This window comes from Brassica napus, chromosome A4, assembly GCF_020379485.1.
Source record: "Brassica napus cultivar Da-Ae chromosome A4, Da-Ae, whole genome shotgun sequence".
Lineage (NCBI taxonomy): Eukaryota > Viridiplantae > Streptophyta > Magnoliopsida > Brassicales > Brassicaceae > Brassica > Brassica napus.
In genome coordinates this window covers 14,341,889-14,366,546 of record NC_063437.1, presented here as the reverse complement: position 1 = coordinate 14,366,546, position 24,658 = coordinate 14,341,889, and the positions used below count along the sequence as shown (strand labels likewise).

Genomic DNA, 24,658 nt, shown 5'->3' with positions numbered 1-24,658 from the left:
ACTTCCAAAAAACTGAGTTCTTTTCAAGCCACTAATGTGGATAAAAGAAGAGCCCAAATGTTTGGAGGGTTTGAGCTCATGGTTTTAGCATTTCATCCTTCCAGAACCTTGATTTCATATGGCGAGTTTCCATCGCAGATGGTGTAAATTACAATCATTGATGTATGAGGAAACACTAGCCTCTCTTCCAACCTCATCTCCGAGTGCACGCCATCAGAAGAGTACTGTCTTCGTGTATTGCCTTTGTGTTCTTTTGAGTAGGATAACCTCTGATATTTTCTATTTATCCTCTCTTATGATATACCTACTGGTATGATCTTGTGTTTTAAAATTTTTTGTCCATGTGGCTTAATAATACACAGCGTTAAAAAAAACAAAACAAACCCACATGCTAGTGAACCTGGATTACTATTCACGGTAAATTAAATCACCATGTATATTTAATCACAATATAAATCAAGTTGACTTTACTTTCAAACTTGATATTATAGGTCTAGTTTTGATAGGTTATTTGTAACAAATATATGTCCAACACTATAACCAAAGTAATCACCCAAATACCGTAACTATCTCCCTAAACTTATATCCAGACTTCGAACTGCAAAATTGTTTGAAACAATCAACTGGTGGTGTGAAATTGTGAATTATAATTTACTTAAAGAAAAAGAAGAAACTTAAAATATGCATATTACGTGGTCCAGTTCGCCCACAAAAGAAGGATCATGAGACATGAGCGTGAGACCGTCTCCAAGCTGTTCGCATCTCATGCTCCAGCTCCCATTTCCACACTTTTTATTCTTTTTATTTTAATCCTTCAATTATGTATGCTTCTTTTCTTTACCATAATGGAATCTGTTTACTTGTTTCTCATTGTTGTTTTTTTTTTACTTTTCTGAATTAACCAAAACATTATCAGTGGTAATTTTTTCTTCCTACACCTACAAATTACGTCATCTTTCATCAATTACGAAAATGGTTACAACTTACAATTATGTCTATTATTCAGTTTTTTCATAATCTGGGATATCTGTAATAGCGATTCTTAACCGACTAATGTTTAAAAATTTGCCTATCAACACCAGTTTAGCTGTTTGTAATGAAAATTACGTCTAATCATACAAACAGATAAATCTGAGATGGTAGTTTTTAAACATGGAGTACTTATCACATTTCTAAGTCCTCTTTACCACTCGACCATTCTATTATTCATTTTTACTTCTTTTAGTTATTTTTTACTGATGCTATAAACGATTATACAAACAACTTGTGTTATTAAACAAAAGTATGATCATGTGTAAGACAATTTCGGTTAATGTACAACCAATTATACAAACATAGCTGGTATTCATGAATATACAATTAGGTAGAGATTAATGAAGATATGTTTACAGCTCAAGCACTTCAATTTATAAGGAAATTTAAAGGTCAAGTTTTTGGTCAATTATACCAAAAAAAAAAGTTTTAACTTTGACCAACTAACGCAATGAAATTTCATTAATATAATAAGACGAAAAATCAATAGTTAAAAAATAATTACAATAGTGCCATTTCTTCTTTTTTTTCTGGGGGCAACTGTTATTAGAAGCTGTATTATTGTTCCTTTTCGCTGCTCTCCACACGCAAACAAAAAAATGGCTCACCTCTTCAGAGAGCTGTCTCTGGGTCACTCCAAGCGAGAGACGACGCCGCCGCCACCGTCGATGGCATCCACGATTCCCTCCGATCTACCACCGTCTCCACTCGGACAACTCGCCGTCCAGTTCTCCGAATCCGACCTCCGCCTCATTTCCTACGAGATCTTCGTCGCCGCATGCCGTAGCGCCACCGGGAAGCCTCTCTCATCCGCCGTCTCGTCACTCTCCGTTGCTAATCCGGACTCTCCGAGCAACGGCGCCTCTCCCGCTTCTCCAGCTGCCCAGCGTTCTCTGACCGCAGCCGCCGCGAGCAAGATGAAGAAGGCCTTGGGGATGAAGTCGTTGTCATCCTTATCGCCTGGATCTACCAAGAGCCCTGGCTCGGGCTCTGGTTCGGGCTCTGGCTCGGGTGGTAAGTCGAAGCGCCCCACTACTGTCGGTGAGCTGATGCGGATCCAAATGCGAGTATCGGAGTCCGTCGATTCGCGCGTTCGTAGAGCTTTCCTTAGGATCGCTGCTAGTCAGGTTAGCTCAGTTTTTTTTTTTTTTTTTTTTTTTTTGAATTAAAATGTTAAATTTAAACTCAAAAAAAAAAAGACCTTTACATAGTGTTTCCTAATAGCATAGAGAGACTAATGCAAAAAATCAAAGAAACATCTGCGGTTAGCTCAGTTTCGCTTCTGCATTGAGCTGATTCACACCTTGACCTGGTCAATTGTTCGATTTATTGTAAATCTCGATCTCGATTTAGTTGAATCTAATCGCTCGTATCATGATTTTGTTATATTGATTCTAATTAAGACTTTGAATGGTGACCATCGTACCGCCCGCCCTGCAGTTAACAATAACAAAAATCTCTACATATACTATATATCTATATATTTTTATAACTGTTAGGTGCAGGTGAACCGTTTATCTTCAAACCGCAGTCATCATTCGGAGCCTAACTTATCCGTGATTTGATTTTCTTGATGTTTATAGATCTTTAATTGTATGTTTCTGGATATGAATATGTTAATTGCTGGAAAGTTTATTTAATGTTTTTTTTTTCAGGTTGGAAGGAAGATAGAGTCAGTGGTTCTTCCGTTAGAATTGTTACAGCAGCTTAAGTCATCTGATTTCACAGATCAGCAAGAGTACGACGCGTGGCTGAAGAGATCACTCAAGGTTCTCGAGGCAGGTCTTCTGTTGCACCCTCGCGTACCGCTTGACAAGACGAGTTCTTCTCAACGACTGCGGCAGATCATTCACGGTGCGCTTGACCGGCCTTTGGAGACTGGAAGGAACAACGAGCAGATGCAGAGTCTTCGATCTGCGGTCATGTCGCTAGCCACTAGATCTGACGGGTCTTTCTCTGACTCTTGCCACTGGGCTGATGGCTCTCCGTTTAATCTCAGGCTATATGAAATGCTTTTAGAGGCTTGTTTTGATTCTAGCGACGCTACCTCCATGGTGGAGGAAGTTGATGACCTTATGGAACATATAAAGAAGACGTGGGTGATTCTTGGGATTAACCAGATGCTTCATAACCTCTGTTTCACGTGGCTTTTGTTCTCTCGGTATGTTGTGACTGGACAAGTTGAGATGGATTTGCTTTACGCTTGTGAGTCTCAGCTTGCGGAAGTTGCTAAAGATGCAAAGACGACGAAAGATCCTGAGTACTCCCAAGTTTTGAGTGCTACGCTTAGTGCTATATTGGGTTGGGCAGAGAAAAGGCTCCTTGCGTACCATGACACCTTTGACCGAAGCAATGTCGGTACAATGGAGGGCATTGTTTCTTTGGGTGTATCAGCAGCTAGGATTTTAGTTGAAGATATATCTAACGAATATCGTAGAAGGAGGAAAGGAGAAGTTGATGTAGCTCGTACGAGGATTGAGACATACATCAGGTCATCACTACGTACTGCTTTTGCTCAGGCAAGTGTTGGCATTGTGTCTTTTTACTTACCGTTTCTTATAACTATTCTATCAACTTATATTTGATTATTTTATATGTGAATAGAGAATGGAGAAAGCAGATTCTAGCAGGAGGGCATCGAGGAACCAGAAAAACCCTCTTCCTGTTCTTGCCATCCTTGCTAAAGACATTGGCGAGCTAGCTGTTCAGGAAAAGCGGATGTTCAGTCCAATATGGAAGAGGTGGCATCCGTTTGCCGCAGGAGTTGCTGTGGCTACACTCCATGTTTGTTACGGAAACGAGATTAAACAGTTTATCTCCGGGATATCTGAATTGACACCCGATGCTGTTCAGGTATTAAGAGCTGCTGATAAGCTAGAGAAGGATCTTGTGCAAATCGCAGTAGAGGATTCTGTTGACAGCGATGATGGTGGCAAAGCGATTATCCGTGAGATGCCTCCTTTCGAAGCTGAGACTGTTATTGCTAATTTGGTCAAAGACTGGATCAAGGCAAGGATAGACAGACTCAAGGAATGGGTCGACAGGAATTTGCAGCAAGAGGTTAGTAAAAATCAAACATAGTCTTTATTAAGCTTTGGAGTGATTTAATTAATCACCAGAGTTTTCTTTTTCCAGGTTTGGAATCCGGTGGAGAACCAAGAAGGAGGATATGCACTATCTGCTGCAGAAGTGTTGCGTATTACTGATGAAACTTTGGAAGCGTTTTTTCAGCTTCCCATACCTATGCATCCTGCTGTGTTACCTGATTTGATCATTGGTTTAGACAAATATCTTCAGTATTATGTCTCAAAGGCGAAATCTGGTTGTGGTAAGTTTGCTGGCATATGATTGATTCCTATCTGTTGAAAATTTTGATTTTCTAACATGTAATGATAATGATGTTCAGGCTCTCGAACTACGTACATGCCTACAATGCCTGCACTCACACGATGTACAACGGAGTCAAAGTTCCAAGGTGTTTGGAAGAAGAAAGAAAAGTCACCTCCTTCTCAGAAGAAAAACTCTCAGGTTCCGATTGCCAACGGAGAGGCTGGTTCCTTTGGGGTCACGCAGATATGTATCAGAATAAACAGCTTGCACAAAATCCGCAGCGAGCTTGACGTTGTGGAGAAGAGAGTGATCACGCATTTGAGGAACTGTGAGTCAGCTCACACCGACGACTTCTCCAACGGTTTAGGGAAAAAGTTTGAGCTCACACCAGCGGCTTGCATCGAAGGCGTTCAACAGCTATCTGAGTCTTTAGCTTACAAAGTCGTCTTCCATGACCTAAGCCACGCGTTATGGGACGGATTATACATCGGTGACCTCTCGTCCTCTAGAATCGAGCCTTTCCTCAAGGAGCTCGAACAGAATTTGACAGTCATAGCAGAGACGGTACATGAAAGAGTCCGTACGCGCATCATAACCGATCTTATGAGAGCTTCTTTCGATGGCTTCTTACTTGTCCTACTTGCTGGAGGACCCTCTAGGGCTTTTACAATACAAGACTCTCAGATTATGGAACAAGATTTCAAATCTATGAAAGATCTGTTCTGGGCGAATGGAGATGGTCTGGCCATGGACCTGATCGATAAGTTCTCGACCACGGTTAGAGGTGTGCTTCCTCTGTTCAGTACAGACACAGACAGTTTGATAGAGAGGTTTAAGGGAATGACGCTCGAAGCATACGGTTCTTCAGCTAAGTCTAGGCTTCCGTTGCCTCCGACTTCAGGCCAGTGGAGTGGTATGGAACCAAACACGCTCTTACGAGTTTTGTGTTATCGTAACGATGAATCTGCGACGAGGTTTCTCAAGAAGACATATAATCTACCGAAGAAGCTCTAGTGGAATCTACTGGAACGGTTAATAACCTCACAAGATTTAAGAGTGTGTTTCACTGCAGGGAGGATCCGAGATTTGTATAGTGAGTTTCATTTTTTTGTTTAATAATTATTTGTTTTTTGGCTTTTGTTTTTGTATACATTTCCTATACGTACTATATTCATTTTATATCGTTTGTTAATTTGTTTTTGAACAATATATTAAATAACCTATTCGATGTAGTTACCATCACGTGTGTGAAGTTATATGCTTAGAGATGTCCCGCGGCTGGGGAACCACTACTTTACAGAGACAATTGGCTAGAAATACCAAATCGAGTGCAATATTAGAGAAATATCCTATGCGCTCAAAAACTCTAGTACCAAGTACATTTTTGGTTCTCTTTGACGGTTTTACCCCTGCTCCAAACATTCCTCATCTTTCTCTTTCTTTCCCGAATTTCTTTCTCTTTCTTTTCCAGGTTTTCATCTCTATCATAAATCTTTTTTTATCTTTCTTCTCCACCTTTATCGAAGTATAAAGCTTTTCTTCAAACACACAATCAATTTTTCATCGAATCATTTAACTATTGCTTACTTGGTTTCCAATTCAAATCCAACAATAATCTCCTCATTTTTAATTCATGCTCGTCATCAACATCTAATCTCAGATACACCAAAAACGTTTTCCCTAATTTATGAATTTTCTACCAATAAATTAGAGATTACGATAAATTGTAGGAATCAATAGTCCACAAAGAGAAAAAACATAGTAGGAAACTCAAACATAGATTATTATATGTTAACAGAAAATGTTTAATGTTAAGCTTTATCGTAAAATATTTAACGTTAAGATTTAATGTTTAGCTTTATCTTAAAATATTTAACGTTAAGCTTTAACGTAAAATGTTAACATTAAATATTAGATAAGTTAAACAGCTAATGATGCATCTGTCATGTAATGTTAACAATGAAATAACTCTAAAACGGTATTTATCCTATAACATATAATGTTAACATTTTACGTTAAGCTTTAAGGAAAATGTTAGCATTAAATAATATATATTAGACAGATAATGATGTAGGTATCAAGTAATGTTAACAATGACATAAATCTAATTTCTGGTTTATATGAGTTGTTAGTGAATAAACTTGTTTATGAAAAAATTATAACTAACAAGTAACAAAAGCAGTGACCTCATTGTGATATGTTATTTAACGTGTAAAACATAAATTTAGATGTAGTTTATTAATTTATATATGATACAAATGAGGTCACTGCTAACTTTTGTAGTAACGGCTAATATAAATACTAACACCTAATAATGTCAATGTGAGGCATATAGTTAGCGTAAGATGAAAATAGTTACATGCTAACGATAAAGTAATGCAAGGCACATAGTTAGGGTCTATTATGAATGATAACAGCAGTTCCAGCTATGTTAAAATTAAAGTTAATCAATACTAGGAATGATACCGACCATTGAAACAACTTTTAGTCAAGAACTAATTTTCTATAGATAAAACCAATGATGCCATGAATAACAATTTTGGGCAATGGTTAGCACGTAAGATGTAAACTACCAGCTATTAGATTATATACCTTACACTCTTCGTTTATTTCTCTGTCGTGTGCAGGGAAGTTCTCACCGAAGTTCCATCAATCAAAAACTAGATCTTGTATTTTTTCTTCACTCTGAGCATCCAGTTCTGCAGAAATTCAATCTCCTCGGTTCGCGGCGAGAGATTTGGTTCAATCAATTTTTGGTTGTGTTAGGAGTTAATCTTCTCTCCTACCTCGATGAGATAATTTTACTGGATCCACAACTGTGGAGATAGAAAAGAGAAAAAAATTATTGTGATAATGGATTAGGAAAGAAGAAAGAGCCAGCATATTATTATTCGGTAAAAAAATTTAGAGAGATACAAGAGGTAGAAGGAAGAAGAATGGGCAGGAGCTGGCAGGGCAAGGGCAGGGGCAGAGATATGGGGTAGGACAAGGGCAGGGACAATATTGGGGTTTAGAAGTATCAATAGTATTTAGGGTATTTACTTAATTATGAATTTTTCTAGGTATATGTGGTCTAATTTCTCTACTTTATATGGTAATAAGACTAAACAATAACAGGACAAATACGTTTTGGTTGTCCTAACGTTAGACCATCTTTAAGCAAGACGGAATTGAATTGCGGTACGATCCAACTGCGGTTCATGCGTTTTGCAGGATAAATGCGGATTTCATTAAAAACTAGTGTGGTTTTAATAAAAAGTTGTGCGGTTTTGATTGAAATAATATAAAATAAATACTGATCTCAATCATTTCGTGGCACCGGGCGCCCAATGCTAAATGCAAATGCGCATAATAGATCGATATGAAGCAGGGAGGCGATACTAGTTATCAGGTCAGAAAGAGGCATGGCCCGACACGATAAATCACTAATTATGTTTTATCTTGTTTTTTTTAACTACTGCAAAAAATAATAAAATGGCTGTAAAAGTCTCATTTTCTAAAACTCTATTTTTTTATTATAGAAATATATTATTGTAGTAATCAATTTTAAAGCTACATTACTTATAATTAAATCAAAAAAAATTCCAGCTTAAATTTTACAATAAATTTCTACAGTTACAGTTCAACCAATCATCCTTAATATTGGTGAAAATATTTTGCAATACAAAATAAATAGTTGATTAAAACAAAAACATGTAAAAATATATGAAAATAAATAAATTAATGCTATTTGGATAGATTTATTTGTATAATTAATTTCTCTATTTTCATTTTTTTGAAATAAAGAAAAGATTTATTGTTTAAAATGAGTTATGAAGAAAAGGAAATTAAAGTAGTGTGTAATTGAAAGACGTTTTTCGAAAACCACTTTTGTTTACCAATCAACATTTTATATGTAATTTGCGGTTTTCGAAAACCACTTTCATTTACCAATCAAGCTTTTTCTGTAACTTGCGGTTTTCTTAAAAAAAGAAAAAGTACATGTGTGCGTTTTTATTTTGGGAAGTTATTACCCTTTGGACCGCTTTTCCGTAGTCCCTCACCAATTACCCAGCGGATTTGTAGAATTCCGCCTTTTACACAGTAAATACTGTGTGTTTTTGTGTATTTCATTTATTTTCTCTTCATTTGTTATTTATTTATTTTGCCAAATTCAGTCTTCATTTGTTATTTCGTTTTAAATGGATTAAAAAGAATCTCTACTATCAATAAAAATAACTAATGATATAAAGAGAGTTTGAAAACAATACGTAACTATGGGTATGCTATTTGATTTTAATACTAACAAGAGTTGTCAAAATATTATGAATTTCTTTTTTTTATTAATTAATAACAAACTATAAAAAATCATTCACAATATTAAAATCGACAATAACAATTAAACGGAAACGAGAGAATCTATCTTATTAAAACTCAAGTACAAAATTGGAGTGTTTGGACACTTGAATAGGACTTTTAAAAATTTGGAGTGTTTGGAAACATGGATTGCAGTCTTTAAAAAAAAAATATTTTTGTTTGAAAACAAGGATAGTAGTATTAAGAAAAAAAGTAATGGGCTTATGTTTTTTTAAAAAATTGAAAGTTATCTATGCCATTTTTAAAATATACCAAAATGGATCAATCTAATTCCCTGAAAAAAAATTTTCTAAACTAAACATAAAACAAAATTTAAACTTTATATACATATTTCAAATCAAAATAATAATTCAAATTTGATTTATATCAAAAATTGATTCAAAAATATACATATATTCAAAAATGGATTTTTACTAAACTATTTTTCAATAACCATTATAAAAAAATATTGTCAATATATATAAGAAAAATATAATACAAAGCCCAATTTGAAATACCAACTCAAATTATGGTTTTCATATTTCATATTAAGTTTTAAAAATATAATATATGTAATTATTTATATGATGGTATGTATAAAATACTATTAATTATATGATTACTTATATGATGGTACATATAAAATACGATTAATTATATGATGATAAAATACGATATATAATAATGACTAGGGATGGGCTTTTGGATATCCATACGGGTTTAGTTCAGATCGGTTTGTATTTTGGGTTTTCGGGATCAAAGATTTCAGCCTTATTAGAATGTTTCTAAATTTTGGTTTGAGTTCGATTTGGATCTTTGCGGGTTTGGTTTGGGTTTGGATAACTAATTTAAATTATTTTTAAAGTCTTAAATCATTATATATTTTAAATTTCTCAAAATGTATAAATAAAATAATATATTACGTATAAATTTGAATAACATATGTCATAATACTTAAACTTAACATATCAATTGGCTTGATTTAAAATTTTGGATACGAAATCAATAATTATTTTAAGTATTTTTGGTGATTTGAGTATACTTTAACTATTTCAGATATTTACTTTTGACTATCTATATATATTTTCAAGTATTTAAACCAATTTAAAAGTATCATTTTTGATGTTTTATATACGTTAAATCTAAAAATAATTAATATATATAAGTATATAAATCTATTTTTAGATAAATTCGGATACCTAAATACTTCGGTTCGGATCAGATTCGGTTCTCTAAATAACAAAATTTTGAATAATTAGAATATTTAATCAATTTATGTTTGGGTTTGGTACTATATCTTTGGATCGGTATCGGTTATGTTCTTCGAATTCATTTTTCCAAATCCTAATAATTACATGAAAAACAAATATCAACATATTTTTCAAAATATACACCCGCGCGCCTGCGCGGGTCAAAATCTAGTATTGTTTAAAAGTTAGCACTTAACGGTGGAGTTAGGTTACTAAAATTTTATAAAATATTTATAAATGATTTAGGAATGTTAGTTTAATTTTTTTCTTGCAAAATTGACGTATTTATGAAAATAGTTATTTTTATAAAGTAAATTTGAAAATGGTATTAATTTTTTAATAAAATTGAATTTATTCCTTATTGTTTAGTACAACTATGCATCATATAAAATAAATAATTTTTTATTTATTTATAATTAGTAAAAATAATTTATTAACAGGACTATTTTGATAAATAATTTATATAAAATACATAAATTACAATCAGATTTTTTTACTAAAATTATATTTAGAATTTTTTATTTATCACTAAACAAATACATTTAATTGTTATTGTCTTAAATATATTTGTTTTCTGTTTTTTTTTTTTTTTTTTTTTGACAGCAAAGAATTTACAGACTCATGATGACTCTGTAAACCAAATCGGTAACTCCGCATCCATGTGAACGACAAAGGACGATTGTTTCCTAGCACTGCGTGCTAGACTATCTGCCCGAAGATTCGCTGTCCGAGGTACATGAACTATATCAGAGTTGAGGAAACTTCCTTTGAGAAGCTTTATGTCCTCCAAATAGCTTTCGAATGCTGGCCATTCTTCTGGTTCCGAAACCATCTTCACCAATTGAGAACAATCCGTTGCAAACGTTACCTGAAACTGTCTTAAATTCTTCATACATTCCATTGCCCAAATCAACGCCTCTATCTCCGAATGAAGGGGTGAAAGACATGCCCTTACATTCCTTGCCCCTAGCAGCCCATCAAACCCTGGTAAAGTACTATACCAGCCTTGTCCTGAGAACGTATCCTTATCCTTCCATGAACCATCCATAAAACACCATCGACCTTGTGTCACTAGGGGAACATTGATCGGTACCGAAAGCCCTCTCGTTGGGTCATTTCCCACCTGTGCTTCTGCCCAAAGTGATGATTCTATTTCAGCTAATTGAAGAGTATCCCTCGGATCCATATCCAAATTACTGAAAACTTTGTTATTTCGAGCTTTCCAAATATACCATAGAATCCATGCAAACTGATGATCATCCATCTTTGGCCGGACTCTCCAAAATAGATGATCCATATTAGCAAACAATGAAGAAGTAGGAAAAAAATTCGGAGCTGACGGAATCTTGGATAATGCCCACACTTGGCGTGCCGGTGGACATTCAAAAAATACATGGTTAATTGATTCTTCAGGCTCTCCGCATCGAGCACAAAATGTATCTCCATTTATCCCTCTTGCCTTGAGGTTTTTCATTACCGATATACATCCTGAGAGAAGTTGCCATAAAAAATGCCTTATTTTTGGGGGACACCGAACTTTCTAACAGAAAGCTTTAAGTATATCCACTGTAGGGCCATAAAAAACTGGTGGTTTTTCCTTATCCGGATAAATCCGTTCCACTTGATAGCCTGATTGGACTGAATATTTTCCAGTTTTAGTAAAATGCCATCCATTCCTATCCTCAAACTGATTCCTACTTAAAGGAATACTTTCAATTATTTTCGCATCCGCAGGATCCACAAGAGTCCTAATTACCTGTAAATTCCATGAGCGAGATTCCGAATTTATGAGGGAATCCACTGTAAGGTCCGGATAAAAGTTGGGGAAATTTTTGGTTGCTGGTCTCGGGCGAGTGGCTGGGATCCAAGGATCATTCCATACAGAGATAGACGAACCTGTTCCCACCCGTTTAATTAGTCCTTTACAAACCAGAGATCTAGCAGAAATGATACTCCTCCAGCCATATGACGGAGAAGAAGAACGAATCGGTTCCAGGGGTGAAGCATTCCTGTAATACCGTCCTTTGAAGACTCTTGAGAATAGAGTATTTGGTTTTTCCATCAGTCTCCATAGTTGCTTTCCAAGCATTGCCGTATTAAAATCCATAAGATCCTTGAAACCTAACCCACCGTTATCTTTGGTTTCACATAATTTATCCCATGATTTCCAATGCATACCTTTAGAACTTCCTCCTGGGCTCCACCAAAACCGAGCAACTGCGCTTGTTAATTTTTGAACTGTAGTCTTCGGTAACCGATAAACAGACATAACATGATTGGGCAAAGCCGTCACCACCGATTTAATAATTACCTCTTTTCCTCCTTTAGTAAAAAATCGGAATGTCCATCCATTAACCCTATTATTCAAACGTTCCTGAACAAAACCAAAAACCTGTACCTTAGACCCTCCAAGACTTTCTGGCAACCCCAAATAGGATCCCATGCCTCCTATGTTTTGGATTCCCAGAATATCTCTCAACTCTTGACGAATTGATTCTTCAATCTTATGCCCAAATTGAATTGAGGACTTCTGGAAATTAATTTGTTGCCCTGAGACAGCCTCATATTCCTGTAAAATCCTAAGAATAGTTTGACACTCCTCCTTGTTTGCCTTACAAAAGAATAGACTATCATCTGCAAATAGCAAATGAGAGATTGCTGGACACGCTCGCGCCACCTTTAAACCAGTAAGTTGTTTCTCTCTCTCTGCCCTCTTAATATTCGCTATTAATGCCTCAGTGCACATAATGAATAAATACGGAGACAGAGGATCCCCCTGCCGTAGACCTCGTTGAGGAATAATAAGTCCCTGTGGCTGCCCATTGATAAGTACCCTATATTGGACCGAAGAGATACATTCCAGCATCAAATTAACCCATCGAGGATCAAATCCCATTCTGTGTAAAAGTGCCACAATGAATTTCCACTCAATCCTATCATATGCCTTACTCATATCCGTTTTGATTGCCATAAATTTGTTCTGACATGACTTATTTGTCCTCAGTCCATGAAACATTTCCTGCGCGATAAGTATATTATCCGATATTAACCTACCCGCCACAAATGCCGATTGTGTCTCCGAAATCAGTCTTGGTAGGCAAATTTTCAATCGTTGACATAAAACCTTCGAGATAATCTTATAACCAACATTACAAAGGCTTATCGGCCGTAATTCCGTCATCCTTGTGGGTCTCTCTACTTTCGGAATCATACAAATATTAGTCATATTTAAACGTTGATCCATATTTCCTGTGAGAAGAAAATTGTTCACCAGCTCAACCACATCCCTCTTAATTATATGCCATGAGTGCTGAAAAAAAAGAGCTGTCATCCCGTCCGGTCCTGGCGCTTTCTCTGGATGCATCATAAATAAAGCTTGTCGGACCTCTTCCTCCGTTGCCATTCGCAGCAAATTTTGATTCATTCGGGGAGAAATAGATGGTACTATCTCCTCCAAAAAACTATCAAATTCCGTTGGATCCGTGGTCGTAAACAGACTCTCAAAGTAATCAACCGCCACCTTCTCAACCCCTTTCTCATCTGTTATCCAGTTACCTGTTTCATCATGAAGACCCACTATTTTGTTACGAACCCTACGCTGCTTCGTCAAAGCATGATAAAATTTAGTATTTAGATCTCCAGATGAGTACCACATATTCCTGCTTTTCTGGTGCCAATATTCCTCCTCATCCTTATAAGCCTCCTGCAATTTCCTAGAAACCTCAATAATCTCCTCTTGAGACCGATTATTATCCATTTGCACGTCTTCAAGTGCCTGTTGAAGCTTCTGTATTTTATCTTTTCCATATGGTTGATTATCTTTACGCCAAGTAGATATTTCATGGCGACAATTAGTAATTTTGGTAACAAGATCTCCTAGTTGTCCTTCCTGACTCCCCGTCCAGCCTGTTACAATCGACTCCATAAGACCCTCTTGGCCAATCCATCTTTTGTCAAATCTAAATTGCCCCCTTCTTTTCTTTATAAATTTATCCTCTAAGAAAGCCAACACTGGGCGATGGTCAGATCCCACCATCTTTAGATACTCTGTATAAGAACATGGGAAAAGCGTATGCCATTCCTCATTTGCCAAAGCTCGATCCAAACGACATCTGATCGTCACTGCTCCTTTCCCTTTGCCCCTTCTTCCTTGCCAAGACATTGTATTTCCTCGAGCCGGAAATTCTAGTAAACCACTATTCCTTATCATATTATTGAACGGGATAAATGAAGTAGCACAACGAAGAGAACCCCCATCCTTTTCATGATTCCCAGTAATTTCATTTAGATCCCCAATAATAAACCAAGGTTCTGATCTTGCCAAACCAAATCGGGTTAGTCTCTCCCATACTTGTTCTCTTAGTTTTGGCACCGGATCCCCATAAACAAAAGTAAGAAAGACTTGTTTTCCTTTAACCACCGCCTCAATATCTATCATTCTATTGCTAGAATATAAAATCTTCACCTGATACTCATTATAATAAAAAAGAGCTAAACCACCGCTCCTCCCATTAGGATCCACAGTAATCACACTATCATATCACACTTGTTTTCTGTTTTTTATATCAAAACCGCACTATTTTTTTTATCAAACCGCTCTAATTTTTCTATCAAAACCGCACTACTTTTCTATCAAAACCGCACTTGTCCCGCATAACGCACGAACCGCTGTTGTACCGTACCGTACTTCTCCCGCATAACGCACGAACCGCTGTTGTACCGTACCGCACTTAAATTCCGTACCGCTTATTTTAACAATTCCGCCGTCACCATTCGGACCCTAAATCATTGATGTAATTATTATTATTAGAAACGTCTATGGGATTTATAGCTGATAAAAAAATATTATAAGATTTTATCAAAAATCAAAATACTTTTATTTTAAATAATAGATGGTCAAAGTGCGTTATTCTGACATATATACCGCACCATAAGTAGTGCTTTTGCGTTATTCGTTAAAACCTGAACAAACAAAAAAATAGTTTTGTGAAAGCGTTTTTTGACCAAAACCGCTATAACAATTACAATTTTCTTGATTGGTGACACTTTCAGAATTCTGTCACATCATTAACAAATACGTCCCGCTTTTTCTAAAAACGCTGGCTCCATTCATTACCTAAGTTTTTATACTGTTGGAGTGCGTTTTTTAAATAACGCTAGCTATCTGATGCGTAGCGGTTTTGCGCTGTTGTCAACCACTTTACAACATAAAAATTGTATTTGCGGTTTTCGTATTTTTTTCTCTTGAAAACCGCACTTCCTTAACAAAAATTGTGAATGGTAAATGAAATACGGTTTTGTAAATTCCGCAATGAAAACCGCGAATCACATGTAGCCATTCTCAACCTTTATTTCTTATGGGTTTGAGTTTGTCCCAGTGATACTCTATTTTAGAATAGAAAATAGAATGGTGAAAAAAACTTTATATTGGAGTAATCATATTTTTCATTTTATTATAGACTGAAAATATAGTACCATTGAAGCATTTTTAATGATGTTGGAGATGCCTTACATAACTATTTTAGAAAAACATATTTAGAACAAATAGCGAACAAGCGGAATAGTCTCTAGACTAAAGAAATAGCCACAAACATGGAAAGACAATAAATCTTGCCATCAAGAATGAGAACTTTTACAAGCTATACTTTACCGAGTAGAGACGACTTGGCTTCAGTTAAAAATAGGTAAAAAATCCGAGATATTTTCTTTGACATTATCCAGATTGTTAAACCTTAACCACTGTACTTGCAGAGGTTTTCAAAACCCATGTACTCGTGCCGTTGTAACTTGCCCATCATGTTCACTATTCCCACGCCACCTAATAACAAATATAACATTACACATCTACTCAAGGTGATTAAAAATTCCGTCACTAGCTGCGCAAGGTATCTATCCTATCCATTTTGATAGATAAACACCAACTCACGAAACAAAGTAAATCTATGTTAAAGCAGAACAAATTAAAAGTGCTGAAATTCAAAGAAATAGTTTTTGGTGAGCGAGGGAGGTCATGTACCAAGTGATATGGCGCTGATAAAAATCGTGGAGGCGAGGATGAAAATGATGAGGGATGCTCGGCCGAGGACTGCTATCAGTCTTCTGACTACATGTTGTCCAACCAAAGCTGCAATTGTTGCCACTCCCACAAGATACAGAGCTACACAGACATAAAAGTAGACATCCCGAGGTAAGAAAAACAGTCTTACCAAACATGATGTAACATATAAACTCACCATATGGAATAGGGAATCGTTTGAGAAGATAGTATTCTACAACAGACATGGATGAAGAGAAAGTCATTGCAAAAGTCGCTGTGGCACTTGAGACCTGCAATAATAAAAAGTAGAGATCTAGTGATACAAGAAAAAGTGATTCTCGAATATGATAAATTCACACACCTGTGGAGGGACACCGAGCTCAAGAAACAATGGTCCCATGATGAAACCTCCGCCTAAACCAAGTAACCCACCGACTACACCCGCCAATACGCCAAATGAACAGTAAAGAATAAGCTGACCAATGGTAAAATTAGAGTCTCCTTGTCCATTAGATGCAATGATTCTTCTACCCTGGTACAAAGCTACTGCCTCGTAGCTTGATACACCAACTGCAACCGGAATCTGCATGAATCGGAAGAGATGTAAGTAAGCAGTGTACATGGTTCTCTCAGCTAACTAATAAAAATAAAAATGTAACTGAATGTTATACCTGTAACAAGTTTATGACCCAATATCCAACTGAACAAGTTGGCATATTTGTCTGTTTCCATGAAAAGAACATGAATAAAGTTTGAACATGTAAAAGTATGCTCAAAATGATACATATGAATGTGTACTAACTAACCTTGGCTATCTGCAGTGCCAGGAAAACAATCCAGACGAAAACGAGAAGTCCAAGTTCCTTCCAGTATACATTCTCAATAATACTTACCTGCAGTAAATTAGGATTAACTCTTGACATCACACAGAACTAGCACTAGTGTAAAGATAATAGAATTCACTTCTCGTTTCTTGTTGTTTCCAGGATTGGTGCTCGGAGCTGCAGGAAGAGGCATATATTCCACTTCTGTGGCAGATACACCTGGTGAAAAGTAGATTATGTTTAACCCAAAAAAAGAAGAAGAAAAAAACAGAGGTTGTAATATGGTTGTCACTGAAACATGTTTGACACAACACAAACTCAACTCACCATCTGACTCTAAACGCTTAGCAGCTTCCTGTAGCACAAAAGAGTTTGATAGGCATTAGAGATTGAAAGTTCTTATAAAACAATATTATAGAAAGGATATTCAAAGAATAATTGATGAAAGTTAGGGATGTACCATTTTCTCTATAGTCTCCTTGTTCCAAGTCTCACGACCTTTCAAAAACGCCTTTGTTGATGTACCTGCATACCCATAGATATAATAAGTCTAACTGCGGATGGAGAAAGACAACAGGTCTAACTGATAACCATCACATGAACATTGGGAACATATAGAAAATGAATGGAAAAGAATAAAATTATAAAAATGATGATGAATAATGATTTCTTATCGTATTTAGTGAATATTTCTCTACAATGGGAAAGAGTACAAAGAAAAAATGAATGACTGGTAAAATTTCTTAGGATTATGAGGATTTTTTTTACCTAGAAAGAGGATTATGAGGAGTACTGTGACCATCCAATCTGGAAACATGACATTGAAAGCGACACCAACGCTAATCCCAAGCATAAGCATGGGCTGGATCAACAGCGCGAGATCGTAGTCGATGATTGGCATATCAAGCGTAGGATGCCTCAATCTAAGATTGTAATACACAGTTGACACAGAAGCTCCCACGATCATGCCTATTAAAAGAAAATGATCAAAATAACCATATAAAACTGATGCTCTAAAGCAATGGTAGTATAACGTTACTCTTACATTTTGACAAAGCTGTTGCTGATTTAGGATCAAAGCCGATAATCAAACTGAGCATAGGTACGAAAATGCCACCTCCACCAACACCTCCTACGCTACCAAACGCAGCTCCAAAGAATCCAACGAGTGTGCCCAAAACAATTTGCCAGTTGAACTCAAATTCCTGGGGAAAATGATTTTTATTTTTATTTTTCTTTTATCAAAACCGGATCAGATCAAAGAGAAAAACTACTTACGGGCCAGACATGATGATAACCTGTCTGATCAGGTTCCCATAGAAAATCCAGGAAGAAACTGGGTGGTTCGTCACTTTCCCTCGCCTTGGAATAAAAAAAGCCCCTCTCAGCGGAAACGAAGGCAAAAGCTAAAGCGAAATTGGTGAAGAGAACGATCACTGATCTCAGACCCCGACACTTCCATCTCAGTTCCGACATTTTTGTGTTTTCGAAAATCACAAGTACACGAGTGAATCCGTATCTTACTTTTTCTATATAACCTCTGTTCTTATTTTTTTAAATAAATTCCGCCTGACCCAGACTTGGAACCTAGACGTGCTAGATTGAGGTGACGTATGAGGATTAAACATTAACAGTGAGTCAAATCTACATCTGTCGCCTAGCTGTTTTACTTTAAAATCAAAGATAAGTATTGTCATTAATGACGCCAGATTACATAGATCATGAAATAAGTTTTCACCAACTCCCAAATGAATAATCATCTATGTGTGTGCTTTTCACTATCTCACCATTTTCTCCACTCCCATTTCAGCATATGTCGCTACATGTTCCATATTTTTTGTATTCAACTAATTGAATGTATAAATTCCATTTAACCCACAAGCATATTTTAAACAATTTAACTACTTCTCGTAATGGATTTAACATTCATTATCCGTGCGGATAATTTTACATTTTATAAATGTGTTTGATATTATTATAAATGTTTTAAATATATAATTTTCATATTAATGTTATATATTATGTAACTTCTATAATACTATTGTTTATATTTTTATTCGGCGTCATTAATATATATTGATTTGTTTAATAAATTTTACTTTGTTATTAATGTTTATTACTTACAAATATATTTTCATGTTTAAGATAATTTATATTTACATGTTGTTTTTAAAAGATATGCTTTAACATATATCATTTTTGTAGTTTACTGGATTTATAAGTAAAATTACTGTTTTGTTTAAACAATATAGTCTTATTATTTTTGTAAATTTTATATATAGTAGCATCTATCATATTATTTTAGTAAATTTTATTGATATAGAATATTTTTGGATATTATGATATTAAGTTTTTTAAAAAAATATAAGAATTCAAGATATTAGTTTACTTTAATTTTTACAAAATATATAGTTTATTTTTCGTGGTGCATTTTAAAAAGTTATTCTTTATTATCTATGATTTTATCTTTTGTAAAATTTAAAATATTATCATTTTAACCACGTGTTAGTGGTTTAGTGGTTAAACTCAACATGCGAATGCGAAGTCATGGGTTCGAGTGCCGCTAGGAGGTGATTATCTTGAGGGACCTTCGGGCCCAATACGCAGAAGCCTGCTAACATGTGGCCACTGGTAGAATTTACATGGGGTGATCACCAGCCCTCCTGGATGTCTCGGCAGAATTCCCTACTAAGCTCCGGTGATGGACGGTCATTGGCGCTAGTCGGATGCTCTCGAGGCTCCGGATACGAGGGTCATCAAAAAAAAATTATCATTTTGAGTTTGAATATTTATTTTCAAAATTGCATATTTTGGCAAGATAACTTTTGAAAATTATACAACTATTTTTTAGTTTGGAAGATTACATGAATTTTGAATTTTTTTTGATACATTATTAAATTTGATTTGTCATTAATATTTTAAATGAATTATTAAAATTTCATAGTTTTCTAATAACATATTTTAAATAGTATAAGAACTAAATGTTATTATATACCATTATATTTTTATATAAAAACATTTTTAAACAATATATTATTGAGAGTTTCAAAATAAATAAAATTTTAACATATAGTCGTAGATATAAGAGGTTAAACTATGTTAATAAATTTATTTTTCTATAAAAATATTTTATAATTTATGAATTTAACCCATTTTAATGATGAGTGATAATTTATGTAAACAAAACGATTTTAAAAAAATAAAATTTGTTAATTTACCTATTTAATATAATTTTGTCATATTTAGTTCATCAATGACTTCTATTTTTATATAATATAGAATATAATTATAAGATTCATAAAAACTAGTATAGAATATTCATATTCCTGTTTTAGAATAAAAGTTTAATTAAAATTGATTTATAATAATATTAGTATTACTAATTATAAAATTAATTAATGTGTTACTTTATTAAAATATTTAAATGTTTAGTAAGATTTTGTTAGATTTTTTCTCAACTGATTTTATTATAGTTAAAAAAAATTCAATTTATAGTTGGTTTATTATTAATGTAAATAATCAAATTCAAAATTTAGTGGTCATACTATGACTTGTTAATAGTAGATAATAATAGAACCCTAAATTAATAGATTATACTAGATTTTAACACCACGTCCGTGCGGATATTTTTTCATTTTATAAACGTATTTGATATTATGACAAATGTTTTAAATATATAGTTTTCATTTTAGTGTTATATATTGTGTAACTCTATAATATTACTGTTCATATTTCTTTTTCGGTATTATTAATATACAGTGATTATTTAATACATTTTACTTTGTTATTAATTTTTATTACTTACTATTATATTTTCGAGTTAGGTACAATAAAATAACAATTTGAAATAAACGAATAGAGAACTTCCTTCAAAATATGTTTTTCTCTAATTTATACATTTTGCGTATAATACATTTTTAAAATTTATTTATTTATATTATAGAAAATAAATATGCTTAAAATAATTTATATTTACTTGTTGTGTTTAAAAAAAATACTTTAACATATATCATTTCAGTATTTTATGCGATTTAAAAGTAAAAACATTGTTTTGTTTAAATAATATCGCCCTATTATTTTAGTAAGTCTTATACATAGTATTATTATCTATCATATTATTTTATTAAATCTTATTGGTATAGGATATTTTTTGGATGTTACAATATTAAGATTTATTTATTTTAATTAAGAATTTAAAATATTATATTACTTTAATTTTTACAACATATATCATGAATATTCCAATAAAACTATATATTAAGTTTTACTTTTTCAATTATAAATTCCAAAATATTGGATTCCTTTATTTTTTTAGCTAAGAATTCAAAATATTAGATTGTTTTAATATTTACAACACATATAATTTGTTATTTTCGTGGTGCATTTCAAAAATATATTCTTTATTATCTATAATTTTATCTTTTGTAAAATTTGAATATTTATTTTCAAATTTTTATATTTTGTTAAGAAAACTTTGAAAAATTACACGACTATTTTTGAGATTGGAAGATTAGACGAATTTTGAATTTGTTTTTGTTACTACATTAACATATAATGTTATAAAATATTTGAATTTTTGTTATATTTTCAAAAAATTTCTCAACAGATTTTGCTATATTTAAATAAATTATTCAATTTATAATTAAATTTTGATTTGTCATTAATATTTTAAATGAATTACTAAAATTTCATAGTTTTCTAATAACTTATTTTTTTTAAAATAGTAACTAAAGGTTATTGTATCCTATTATATTTTGTATATAAACATTTTTAAACAATATAATGTTGAGAGTTTCAAACTAACTAAAAAGACAATATATAGTTGTAGATATAAAAGCTTAACCTAAGTTAATAAATTTATTTTTTATAAAATACTATATCATTTATGAATTTTAACTCGTTTTAAGGATGGGTGATAATTTATTTAAATGGTTTTTTTTAAAATAAAAAAACTTTAATTTACCTGTTTAATATAGTTTTGCCACATTTAATTCATATAGCATTTCTATTTTTATAGAATACATAGTATAATTATAGAATTTAGAAAAAATAGTACATAATTTTATTTTCTTATTTTATAATTAAATTTTAGTCAAAATTGATTGATAATAATATTAAATTACTAATTACGAAATTAATGTGTTATTTTATAAAAATATTTAAATTTCAACTAAGATTTTGTTAGATTATTTCTCAACATATTTTGTTGTAATTAAAAACAAATTAAAATATATTGTTCGCCTTTTTTATTAACGTAAGTTATCAAGTATGTCATATTAACTAATTCTTTAACTAATACTACTATGACTTGTTAATAGTAGATAAAAATATGACTCTTAATTAATAAATTAGATTAGGTATTGATCCGCGCATTCGCGAGTATATTTTTCAATTTATATACATAGATATTTATTTTAGATCACTGGTGGTACACAATTTTAACGTTAAATCATATATATAAATATTTATATAACTATTTCAAATACAAATAATTTCATAGTTTATAGGAGAATTCTCATAAATAGATAATTTTCAAGTTTTGGTCACAAAAGTAGACGATTAGGAGGAAAGTTACCAAAATATTTCATTTAATAGATAAAAAGATCCTAATATCCTAGATAAATAAAAAATTAAAAAATTAAAAAATTAAAAAAATAAAAAAAAATAAAAAAAAATCTTTTTTTTATAGTTTTAGATTATATGTTTTCAAATTCGAACTTTGTTATAATTTTTTTTTGAATTTTTTTTTTTGATTTTTTTTAGTTTTTTGTTTCCAATTTTTTTTAATTCGAAAATACTTTTTGAAACTATTTTAAAAATTTTTATTTTCAAATTTTTAATATTTATTTTTTATTTTATAAAATTTTAAACCTAATCCAAAATCTCCACCCTTAACTCTAAACCCTAAGGTTTGGATTAGTTAACCCTATGGGTATAAATGTATATTTACCTCTTTAATAAAATATTTTGGTCATTTTGATTTTTAGAGTATATATTTGTGACCAAAACTTTTTTAGTCCTATCTTTAGGTATTTCCCTAGTTTATATGTTATAATTAATCAATTATTTAAGATTGTTACATGAATTTTTTTGCTTCTTATTATGTTTGCATTTAGTTAATGTAAAATTTAGTATATGCATGAAACAACATACCTGAAAATTATTTTGTGTTTAATTTATACTAAATTCTGATTCACTGTCCTTCAAAGCTGAATTTTCTTTTAGATAATATATTATTAAATTGATACTAAATTTTGTGTTTAATTTTTACGTTTATTCATTTTAGATAATATATTATTTGTATATACAAAATTTTGAGATATTTATATTGTTTTATACATTTATTATCTAGTTTGCGAATATTAAGCTGTTTGGTCTTCATATTATATTTTTAAATATTTATATTTATGAAAATAAATATATCAATTTAATATAATTTACCATATTTAATTCAATATAATAGTTTATTTTAACATGATTTATTATTATTATAAAATATATATAAAAATAGAATTTTTATTTTTCATTTAATAAACGATAACTAAAAATAAAATAGAATTTATCATATTTAGTTCAATATAATAATATTCTATTTAAAATTAAACTATATCATTATTAAAGTAGTTATAAAGATTTTATATTATTAGCTTTAGTGAATATATGGAGCTTACCAACATAATTTATGGTTTTATTTCTAAATTTGAAATTTATATATGGAAGTTAAATTAAATTTGACCTATATAATAGAAAAGAAATATTTGTAGATACTGTTAAGAACAACAAACAATTTTTTTTAAAAGATATTGTACTTACAAACTAATTTTGTAGTAAATATTTTTATTTGAAACAAAAAGGATATTTATGTCTAACAAAATCTTTTGAAGATCTTTACCAAATGTATTTAGAAAAGTAATCAATTTAAATTGTTATTATCATTAAAATATAATTAAAATATTTATATGATTTAATTTTCGTTCATCAATAAAAAATAAATTTAATTTGAAATTCTTATTATATTTTATATAATTAAAATTTGAGTTAATTAATTTTCGAAAATAAATTGTATCCTGATTTTGAAAAGATTTTCGTAGAATTTTCTTAAACAATATTTATTTGTATTTTAAATAAAATATAAAGATATTAAAAGATATGATGATTAAGTTATGTAAAATTTGATCAATTTTCTAGGGAATGGTCCAAACAAAAAAAAAATCACACATTAAAAAAATCATGATTTTTGTTTTAATATATAAGACTAGATTTGTGCGGATATATATTTTTACATTTATATATATAGATATTTGTTTTACATAATTATTATATATTTTTAATGTTACTCACATATTTAAATGTTTGTATAATTATACCAAATATAATAATTTTATAGTTTTCATTATGTAAATTAAAATCATCACATATATGTTGCTTATTATATATTTGTCTTATTGAATTTGCGTTTGATTACTAAACTAAAATTTTTAATGCATGAAACAACACATATGAAAACAATGTTGTATTTAATTTATTATAATCATGATCCGTAATTCAAATCGCTAGATTTTTTTAGTAATTTTTTAATGTTTATTAATTTTATATAATAAATTACTGTATATTAAAAAGTTTAAGATAAGTTAAATTTTTATACATGTATTATATAGTTTACTAATATTAACCCGTTCTACCAACATATTATATTTTTATCATAAATATTATATATTTATGAAAATAAAATATGTTAACTTATCAATTTAAAATAATTTTATCATATTTTGTTCAATATAACATTTTTATTATAAAATGATAGATATTATTATAAAATTGATAAAATAGGATATAATTTTATTCTTTTC

General features: G+C 31.8%; 2 protein-coding genes across 2 annotated transcripts; one reads left to right on the top strand and one right to left on the bottom strand.

Moving 5' to 3' along the window:
- The first annotated feature begins 1,594 nt into the window (after positions 1-1,594).
- Positions 1,595-5,594, top strand: LOC106448687 (protein unc-13 homolog). Its single transcript, XM_048777754.1, has 5 exons — positions 1,595-2,159; positions 2,688-3,551; positions 3,637-4,092; positions 4,168-4,360; positions 4,439-5,594. Exons 1-5 carry the CDS (start codon positions 1,632-1,634, stop codon positions 5,374-5,376), a joined length of 2,979 nt encoding a protein of 992 aa, XP_048633711.1. The 5' UTR covers positions 1,595-1,631; the 3' UTR covers positions 5,377-5,594.
- Positions 5,595-15,443: 9,849 nt separating this feature from the next.
- LOC106446812 (sulfite exporter TauE/SafE family protein 3) lies at positions 15,444-18,374 on the bottom strand. Its single transcript, XM_013888614.3, has 12 exons — positions 18,087-18,374; positions 17,854-18,013; positions 17,577-17,777; positions 17,269-17,333; positions 17,136-17,163; positions 16,948-17,027; positions 16,791-16,877; positions 16,656-16,706; positions 16,346-16,567; positions 16,181-16,274; positions 15,964-16,104; positions 15,444-15,765 (listed from the first exon to the last, which is right to left on the bottom strand). Exons 1-12 carry the CDS (start codon positions 18,282-18,284, stop codon positions 15,680-15,682), a joined length of 1,413 nt encoding a protein of 470 aa, XP_013744068.2. The 5' UTR covers positions 18,285-18,374; the 3' UTR covers positions 15,444-15,679.
- Positions 18,375-24,658: the final 6,284 nt, after the last annotated feature.